The sequence below is a fragment of the Molothrus aeneus genome, chromosome 4 (assembly GCF_037042795.1).
Source record: "Molothrus aeneus isolate 106 chromosome 4, BPBGC_Maene_1.0, whole genome shotgun sequence".
In the NCBI taxonomy this organism is placed as follows: domain Eukaryota; kingdom Metazoa; phylum Chordata; class Aves; order Passeriformes; family Icteridae; genus Molothrus; species Molothrus aeneus.
The window spans coordinates 37348376-37359007 of NC_089649.1; the positions used below are offsets into that span (position 1 = coordinate 37348376).

The 10632-nt window shown below is 35.4% G+C and overlaps 1 protein-coding gene across 1 annotated transcript in view; it reads left to right on the top strand.

Moving 5' to 3' along the window:
- Positions 1 to 2111, top strand: part of CEP44 (centrosomal protein 44) — a 33269-nt gene extending 31158 nt beyond the window's left edge. The window contains exon 10 of the mRNA XM_066548292.1: positions 1829 to 2111. Within this exon, the coding sequence (XP_066404389.1) occupies positions 1829 to 1855 (27 nt within the window). The 3' untranslated portion in view covers positions 1856 to 2111. The remainder of the gene's footprint in view (positions 1 to 1828) is intronic.
- Positions 2112 to 10632: the final 8521 nt, after the last annotated feature.

Genomic DNA, 10632 nt, shown 5'->3' on the forward strand with positions numbered 1-10632 from the left:
TGGGAAGAAATATGGAAATGCCATTTGACAACATTTTATGCGGTACTTTGAGTCTGTGGCTTAGTCATGGTAGACATACAAGACCTATTGAAAATGCCATGGTTCTGTGTGTAAAAGAAAATTTATCTTTCTTCAAAAATGTTTTTGAAAGCAATTGAAGTTTGCTGTTCTCTATCCACATGTGAAAGATGTGTTTACAGAATTTTTTTCTAGATGTGTGAAGAAGGTTTTGGGCTAGCTGTCTTTAAAGAAGATACTGAGCAGCTTTGATTTGTATACAAAATTCAGCACTCCAGAAATTGTAATTTCATGTGCATTCATTTCCTTCCAGGAGTGTTTTCAGATTCCACACCAGGCTTTGTTGTCTTATGTTTGTGGATTAAAAAAAATAAAATATAAAGAGGCTATTAAAACAAGCTTAGAATCTAACAGCTGATATCTAATAATACAGTCAGTCACATTTTTCATTGTGAACCTTATCTCCATTTGTTGGTTGTAGTAATGTGGTTGTACAGTAAACTTATGGAAGAAGGACCTTCTTGGTGGCACACCAGAATAATTCTCTTGTGTTAAACCAGAACACTTAAAAGGTTGTCAATTTGATTTCATTTAAGTTTTGCTTACATTTCCTGTGGTACTTGGCAGTACAATGCTGGAGTGTGAAATAAGCTATAGAGACAAATATCTTTTTAGAGAACATGTGACCTGACTATCTCTTTTGGTAGCACAGAGAACACATCCCCAGTTCCCTACCAGCAAGTACAGAGAAAAATAGTTTTGGTCTCCTTCCCTTTCTCTCTCCTCTTTCCGTTATCCCACGTGAAATGAAATGCAGTGCGCCTAACAAAAAGTTATAGCTTTTTTTTTTTTTCACAGCTAAATTAAACAATGGCATTTCTGCAATTGATTGGTGCATGTTCAAAGGAGTTTTGTGTTTTGTGGTGTTTAGTGATTTGATCTATCTGTGTTCAATATGACTGTTTGATTTTCTTTCTAGAACTGAGCTACCAGGTCTTCTGCTGTCTGTTCCACAGACCTCTTGAAATTGCACACCTCTCTTTGTTTTGCAGTCTAGTGTCACTTGCCTGTTCAGAGGCAGAGCAGGACAGCTGTGAAAGTCAGTTTGTCATTTTGTGTTGTACTGTGTGCTTCATTTCCCCCTGCTCAGTATATGCCTTTAAATATAAAGTTCAAATGAGCTCTGCTATAGAAAGACCTGTCTCTGTTTGTTCACAGATATTTGTACTGGGCATACAGACAAATTATAAGTGGAACTTTATTCTCTTTTGTTTGCAGCCTCTTTAGGTCTCTGTGGTTGATAGTTTTAAGTATGCATAGAAATAAGCACACACTAAAACATATGGATCCAAGTGCTGACCTCAGTTACATCACTGTAAATCTGGACAGGAACTGTTATCATTTGGTTTTATGCTGGTGCTATTAAGATAAAGAAAGGGAGTGATTTATTAGTGATGAAGGGAGTTTTTATAGCTGTCTCAGCCTTGCACAAGTTTATAGGGATGTTTAAGTACCAATACCCACAGATTTAACTCCTTCTTTTATTATGTGTAAAAAACTCTAAGACAGGTCATTCCTTGCATAGTAAGTGGATGGTATGTAAGGGTATATTAATTAAAAGTCCTGTTATTTGAGCAAATTACTTGTTGGATTTTCTTTAAAGTTTCAGAGCTCTTGTACAATCCTTAATTCAACTAGTTTGTTTTTTTATGCAATACTTTTGTCTGATATGTATCACTATTGCATGAGCCTATCCTTGGCTCAAAAGAGGACCATTAGCAAGACAGTGAATGTTTGTAATTTCTTTCAGGGATATGGACACATAAATGTGTTTTGACACATTTTCTGGACACCTCAAGAAATTTTACCCAACATTCAAAAGGGAGGGAGGAACAAGAAAAACTTTTTACAAGGATATTGATTGTGATTCAGAATTATCGCTGCTGCTTGGTCTTTTCCTGTCTTTTCATTCACAGCTCTCTGTATTTTTTCAGGCTGTACTGTAGAGAAGAGAGATAAATAGATAAATAAATTTGCATATGTAAAAAGAATAAAGAATAATATATTTGAAGAATAAACACTTCAGTCTAAAATCTTTTGTCCTGGTTATTTTAAATATTTAAGAGCACAAAATACTGTGATCATATGTCTTTTGAATGGTGTCTAAATAAATTAACATTATGGAATATAGTTAATTATATTATTGATCAGTGTTATGAACATTTAAAGCATTTTTTTAATGTGCAAAAATGAAAGTTTTTGTGAGAAAACTGCCAATAAAATAATTTTAATTTAGAAGTCACAGAAAAGGCAGGAATGACTGCTGTTATAAGTCCTGGCACTGCAGCACTGGAGTCTGTGCTGATATTGTCTTGTTCACTAATCACTGACTCTGGATAAACTCTACAATTCCTCTTTAAAAGGGCACCACAGTCATTTAATATTTAAGAGATTTGGAAAGCTCAAGATTTATTTATCAACCTCATCAGAAAAAAAAGTAAACTTTTAGGAGGAATACTTAAAAAATAAATCTTTTAAAGAAGATTTCTGGTTTCTGCATTCTGAAAAACTGTTCAATGTCCAAGAGTATAGCATTGACAATATTGAATGTATAATTTTTCCATTAATATAAGCAACATGTAGGAATTTTCCTGAGATACATACATAAATAAATGCAAAACCAAGACCTTAAACCAGCCCAGAAATGCTTAGCTATCAATGTCTACAGCTTTTCAGAGCTGGCACTACTTTCACTTACCTGAAAGTGGTTTTTATCTTGACATGCATATATAAAAGTTTTATGAGTTCCCAAGAATCTGTGAGAAATTATGCAAGTATACTCTGGGGGAAAGGGGCACAAAATCCCCTAAAGGTGGATGTTTAAATAATACAGAGAAATTGTGAACTAACATCAAATCCTTATTGAACAGCTCATGGAGACGTGGTCCTTTCAAACACACTGAGTTGAGAGCTCTAAAATATTAAAGTGATTTCTGATGTTCAGCTTTAAGGCAATAAAAATAGATCTTCAAATATTTATGTATGAATACTGGGCTTATACAATAATAATGGCCATCAGGAGGATGCTGCAGATTTGCAGACCTACCATTTTCTGTGCTGGTATGCTACACATATGTTTCTTACTTACTTACATAGTGCCAAGTCCTGTGTTTGAAGTGGAAATTATTTGATGAAAATTTTTTTATGTACAATATTAAAGCATGCTATACATTGGTCAAGACAGAGAGCTGGCATGTTAAGGTACAGAAAGTATATTTGGTCTTAGACCAAATGTACAGATATACATTTATGGGTATGCATGGTTTCAAAAGATTGGATGTTTCTATTAATCAATTAATTATTTTCATGCTTTTTATCAATTATTGAAATTTAATAAACAGGTGGGTTCACAATTTCTCCAATTTCTACCTGGATTTATTCTATCTTCACTTGAAACTTACCCATAATCTAGTTCCACTTCACTTTACTCTCTTGTGCCAAAAATCCCAGGCTGTTTTGGGTATTGACCTATCCTGGAAAACAGTACATTCTCCAAAGTGTCTCTGAAAAAATATCTTCATGCTATACAATATTCACATATTATTAATTGAATAATATTTATTTAAACAAGTAAACCTATTGCATAAAACCTTAATATGATTTTGTTATAGTTTCTCACAACTGGATCTGCTGCAGGGGGGATGAAGATTTCTGACTTGGTGGATTTCAGAATGTGGTGCTGCAGCTGCCTTTGTAGAAGAGCCTGAGAACAGAGGAGGGAAGACGACCAGGATGTGTACAGACTAATTCACATCCTTAGATAAGTAACTATTTAGAGTTATTTCTTATAATAAAAAAAATTAAGCGGCTTTACAGTTTTAAAAAACTTCCATGTAGTACTTGTCCTTGGAAGCAGAAGTTTTACCTTTCCATTTGGTTTCAAAGCACATCAACTTCTCCATATTAACAGGCATGCAAATTTAACAGGCAGGCCAACTTAATAGGCTATGCAGAAGATGATCTTATATTTGCAGGATAAAACTAGCATATTTTTATAGAATTATGCTTATTGCTAATACAAGCTCCTGCTCAGCTTAGCAGCTGTAAAAGAAATTAATTCATTGAAGTTCCCTATTGAACCAGCCACTGTGGATAGATAACTACTTGGGTGTTTTTTGGGTTTTGTTTTTGGTTTTTAAATGTGTGTTTGAAATAAAAAAACAGCTGGATTTTTGTGATTGGGATTTTCATCTTTCTCCAGGCGTGTGGTCCTCCTATATGTCATAAGGATGATTCTAACTTTAATTTTACATTCAACTCTGACTGTAAAAGCCTTGACAGCTTTCAGTCAGGAAATTTATTGTTGTTTTTCTCATTCTGAAGTCTACCACACTGAGGTGGGCAGAATTTTATTAAGATTTTAACGTCTCTTTATCACTGTTAATATAATAAAATACTATGTCATAGCAGCTAATTGTTATGCTACATACTTGAACTCTCTGTTTACTGACATAAATCTCTTTTGTCTTCCAGTAGTAAATATTATTTCTGATCTGAATAGGCCTATTAAATGACTCTCTTACGGTTCATCATAACTAAGGAGGGTTGTTGCATTGGTTATTGGTTATTGGTTGTTGCAGTTTTCCCTCAAGTAAAACCTCTTCCATGTCTCCCACTCTGCTTTGGGCAGTAATCTTCTCTGCCCTGTACATGATGGACAAAAGTTGGCTTGTTTGTGTTTTGGAGGCAAACAGCACCAATATTGTCTCTTTTGTGGCATTCAGGATCTTAGAGTTCTATAGTCTTCCTGCTGAGGACAATGGAGGAACATTCTCTTAAGAAAATGCTATATAATCTTCATGAGCCCAAGAATGCCAATATATTTTTTTATGGCTGTTTGGGGAATATAATGTACACCAAGACATATTCACAGTGGCCTGTGGAAGTGTGGTAGAGAGGGATAAGGGAGCATATTTAGGAAGATTGCTTGAAGATGGAGAAGGTCCAGACAAAAATGTGGAAGACTGGAATACATGTTTTTTAAATATATCAAACTCAAAGCCCAAAAAAAAGGCATCAGAGCACATTTGCAAAACCTCTGACTTGATCCCAGCTGTAGTTTGGCTGCAGTTAGTGTTTGAGCTGCACAGTTTTGTATCCTGTGTTACGGTATTTTGCTTTTTTTAAACTTTTATGGGTGATCCCTTCAAGATCATCAATCTCAATATAAAAAAAATCATGAAAATAAAAATTAAGCATGTTGTTCTTTGGTGAGAACATGGATATAACACCATTTGGAACTGATTAATGTTTATTTACCACCCCTGAGTGAAAAATACATGCCTTGTGGTTCTTACAGCCTACACTGAAATGGAAGTGGGTTTTAACCTGTAAAGGGTGATGAAGTGCTTCCTTCATGTTTGCAAGGGAGCTATTCCCACTCTGACCATGAATTCTGCTCAGTGACAGCTCCTCCAAGGTTGAGAAATGTTGTACAGGTGTTGTTGGGGGCATTATTTGAGATGCTGAGGAGGTGCTCTTTAAGTTGTAGGTGAGAGGATGTGTTTGAAAGGGGGATTTTACAAATATGGTTCTGGAAAATGAGAACATTCAATTTGGTCGCAGCTGCATTCACTGTACTATGATTTTTTTTCTCTCTGAGTTGCTGGTTTTATCTGAGTTGATCTTTGAAATACTAATTTGGTGCAGAATCTGTCTCATCGTTTTTATGTTACTTAGAAAAAAATGTTGAAGTTTGTTTTGATTACAGCCATGGGAAAGTGGAAAAAATTGAGGGGTTTTTCAGTAAGAAGATACTGTCCTATTTAAAAAATAAAAATGTTTAGCTGTCTGATAGGTAAGAGCAGTGTACTTAAAGAAGAGGAAATTTCCTTTTGAGGGGGTGTTTTGTCCAGGAAAGCTAATCAATGGAAAATGGATACTTTCCACAAGATGGCAGTGTAGGTGCATTTTTTAAACTTTCCTGAGTTAAGAGAAATAGTTCTGAAAAACCCAAGAGAGGATTAGTGGTAAGTTAGCCATTTATGACTACAAAATAATTACTAAATGTTGTATTAGTGTAGTTATTAGTCATGTGTCAGATTCTGGGTGATCCAGAATTTCAGTAATTTCCACTACTGCTGGGTTTTAATATAATTTATTTAAAATACATTTAATTGTTTTCTTGCTGTTGGTTTTGTGGTTAGAAGTCATAACCACTCTAAGCAATGAGAATATTATATTTTGAAAACCTCTGATGAAGTTGAATCTTGTAAGCTGGAGAGTTAATGCTACTTTTTGGCTGAATTTCATTCACCAAATGTTTGAAAACAGACTTCTGTGTATTATTGTGTAGTCAGAATTTCTGCATAGAGACCTGTGGTCCTTTCCTTGGATACCCATTTATCCACGTGAGAATTTTTAAAGGCCTCATAATGCATTCAGTCCTCTACTTATTATGAACTGTGGTCTATGTTACAAGCTTAAAAGCAAGCTAGGATGCTCTTAAATAATAGAAATTGTGATTTGAAACTCTTCCCTGCATGTTACTTGGGTTTTTTTCTTTTTCTTTTTCTTTTTTCCTACATGCATGGAGTTAACTTGGTGATATCCTTCTCTATTCAGTATAATGAAATTTTTTCACTCCTAAGTGCTCCAGCTGGCTTTTGCACACAGTGCTTGAGCACTTGCTGTTAAGTGATCTGATTTGTAAAATGTAAGTTATTTAATTTTCTGGAATTTAATTAAAATAGGCTCCCTCCACCTGTTTTCCCAACTACTTGAAAAGGCTGGAAAAGAATAAAGGTCAAACCATGGTCAATGTTCCTTGTCCAAATAGGATATTAAGGGTGTATTGAATTTCTAGTGTACAATTTCTTTTGATTTAATTTTGTAAAATTATCATTGAAGTAGAAGTGATAGAAAGTTTCTTGGATTTTTGTTTTTTGAGGAATGTTTTGCATTCAAACCAGATTCATACCAGATGATTGCTACACAATGCAATCTGACAGTGTAAAAAACTCAATTGTGTTTTAAAATCCCATTAATTTGCTGTTAAGCTGGTTTGCTCCAAGTTGAGAGTAGCAATAATGAAAACCCAGAATGTGAAGACTTAGGCTTCCTGCAAGTTGTTTTGATTACAGCCATGGGAAAGTGGAAAAAATGGAGGGGTTTTTCAGTAAGAAGGAGCCATCTTTCATCACCATGTAAAATGTAATGGTGTTTATCTCTGTTGAATACCTTGTCGTGTTGTAGCCGTGCACAAAATCTATTCTACAGTCTTGGAGGCCTAACAAGTTTATCTTTGTCCTTTTGGCCTATTTCTTATCTGGCTGGCACAATCAAATCTGTGTGGGTTTCAGGGAAGTGTTGAGGCTTTTAGTGCTTTACACAGGTATGTTACTGATTAGCAATACAGCTGGTTTGTGTATTATATGTCTCCACAACTGTAGTGAGGATGAAAAGATCAACTTGACAGCATAAGGAAAAGAGAATAAACTTGATTAATCCCAACAACCAGTGATTTTGTGAAAAAATTTTTATTATTTAGTGGCCAGTAGGATTTGTGTTGTGTTACCTAGGTTATTGTACAGTTTCAACATGCTTCTTCCATTTATATCAGCTTCTGATGTTCAGGAATTTCACTAGTTGACTGACAATTATTGTACTGAAAAGTATTTGGTAATATGTTTGTCAGTGAAGTCATGGAAATTTACTGTACAGGTTAACTACTGGTGTTTGTTTAATAGATTTCAGTACCTTGTTGAGGTCTCAGTCACTGCCCTGAGGAATTTACAATCAAAGATACACAGAGATAAGAAACCCTCATTGAGTTTACATGGTGAAAATTGTTAGCCAAACCAAACATGACACCTCAAGCATGAGAGATAGCATATACCTTGCATTCCAGCGTTAGTAAGCCAGTGAAAATAATTCAAATTTATAAACTAAATACAGGAAAAATTAAAATTGAATTAAGACTGGAGGAATACTGTGGAAAATGAGGTAGCTTTCATGCCCAGCGAAAGCTTTAAAAGGAACAGATTTTTCTATTCAAAAAGGGTATAAAAGTTAGAGACAGGATTATTTATTATTCAGAGCAAACTGTTTACATAGAGAAATGGCCCAGAAAGGGTTGAGCTTCAGTATTGTGTATAAAAGTCAGAAGGAGAGAATTAATGTTTAATACTAGGAGATTTTAATTTGCTCCTCAGCATTTTGATGAAAGAGCTGATATGAGCTTTGTGTGGGAAATTACTTTTTTTGATTACCTTCAGAACAGGTTTTTTTTCCTGAAAGCAATTTGTCTCATTTAGCTTATTGGGTCAATGAGGCCCAGTCCTGCAGCTGAGTCACAAAGTGTGCCAATTTCTTGGCAAGCTCAATGCCAGCCTGCTTGATTCTCACTTTTCTCTATTTCAGAACACACTACCTCATCACATCAGTGTCAGTACTTCACAGAGCATTCAAGTGCAAGTCCTGCATAGTTATGTGTGCTAAAATAGGCCACTGAATTTTAATCAGACTTAAAGCTGTCCTTTCATATCTCATCCAACACTGATAGTGATGTATTTTATCACTTACAGAGAATTACTGCACATAAATTGAATGTCTTGTCAGTAAAACCATTGTTATCTATGTAAAAAACATTGTTACAGGTGCATTGTCAAGGTCACCTCAATTCTTGCTCAGTTTGACTGAACAGATTTATATTGGCTTTGTGCAGTTAGATGGAAAAGATAAACGAAACACAAGAAATGTGTTTTATTTTGAAATCTAAAGATTAGTAAGGCAGATAAATTGAGTAAATCCAGATTTACCTCATTCATCTTCAAATGTTCTCATTTGTTCAGATGACAAAAGCTTCATCAGAAAGGGGGAAAAAATGTGAAGGGGAAAGCTATGTGCTCTAAGGAAAGAATCTTTTCAGTCTCAAGATCTTGTAAAAGGAATTTTGGATTACAAAACCCAGACAAGTAGCTCCAGGAGCTTTGATGACATGAATTTCAAAGGGCAAAAGCAAACCACTTTCAAATACTGGTAAGTAGAAGGAAGAGCCATCAGAATAGTTTAAAAAATAGGCACTGGAACAAAATGATAAGAAGAAAGGCTTAGAGAGCCTTTTGAATAAGGGGACATGGTGTATGGGGTAGAGGAAAGATACATCACTCTCTACAATTACCTGAAGGAAGGCTATAGCCAGGTGGGGGTCAGTCTCTTCTCCCAGGTAACAAGATATAGAACAAGAGGAAATGGGCTCAAGTCGTGCCAGGGGAGGTTTAGATTGGATATGAGGGAAAATTTCCTCACCAAAAAGCATTAGAACAGGCTGTCCAGGGAAATAGTTGAGTCACCATCCCCAGAAGTATTTAAAAGAGATGTAGATGTGGTGCTTGGGGGTCATGGTTTAGTGGTGGACTTGGAAGCACTGGGTTAAGGATTGGAATAGATGTTCTTAAAGGTCTTTTCCAGCTTAAATGATTCTATGACTATTGAGTGATCCAGAGCATGGGAGAATATGGTCCTTGCACAGGACATCAGACTTAATAAAGGTAATTACTTGGTATAAAGCAAAGTCTGCTTTTCACCATGAGAGGGCAGAGGGTAGTTACAAGAAATTAGGCTCATCCTCCCCAATAGCTGTGTTCGTGAATATTGAATGTATATAATGCAGGCAAACCATCATGTCTGGTAATCACACTTGATGTTAAATTCAGTAGCAAATTTTTGACTTTTCATCTATTAAAGGAGATATGAGAAGCAGTGAAAAGTACCTGATTTATTTTTTTTCAGAATTAGGAATAAGTTATTTCTTTACTTTTTCTTATCATTCCAGCTCCATGTCCAATAGAATAGAATTATGTTATTTTATTAAATTATTTTTCATATCCAGGTCACTTCAATTAGAATAACGCTTCCAAGGGGTTTGTGCATTGCAGTCTAAGCAAGCTCAGGAGTATGTTTTAATTCAGATGGCTTCCCCAGCTTGTGGATTGATGGACCCATGTATTATTCTCTTTTCAGTTTCCTAGTGGCAAAATTTACCATGAGGAACAGGAAATGTAAATGTCACTTGGATTATAAAAAAACCAAACCAAAACAAAGAAAAAATCCCAACATAAAAAATATCAGCAAACCCAAGAAACCATCTCTGCAGGAGTGGGAAGTTAGTTTAGAGCAGGGGCAGTAGTAATGTAATGTAATGTAATGTAATCATTAGAGCTGGGTAGGAGTTGTGGCTGTGTTATCTGTGCCATGGATATTTGGTACCTGTTGAGAATGCTGTACTTTGATGGGAGTCACAGTAGGAGATTTGTAACTTGAAGCTAAACAGTCCATTAAGGGATCATGCTGCTGCATTTTTTGCTTCTGTGGTTCCTGAAATCCTAAGCTAAGGGGTGTTTAACTAATAGGTGCAAGGAATAGTACCTTTTATTTGATTGTGTTTCTTGTAAGATAGTTCTGGAGTTGTAAAGACTACTGTGGAGCCCTGACAGTCTTGACTTGCTCTGGATCTTAGTATAAGCACGTCTCATATATGGTAAGGTAGGGTCATAGCATCATTTTTTATTACCAGGTATGCACACAGTTACAATATGTCCTTCAAAATTCTGG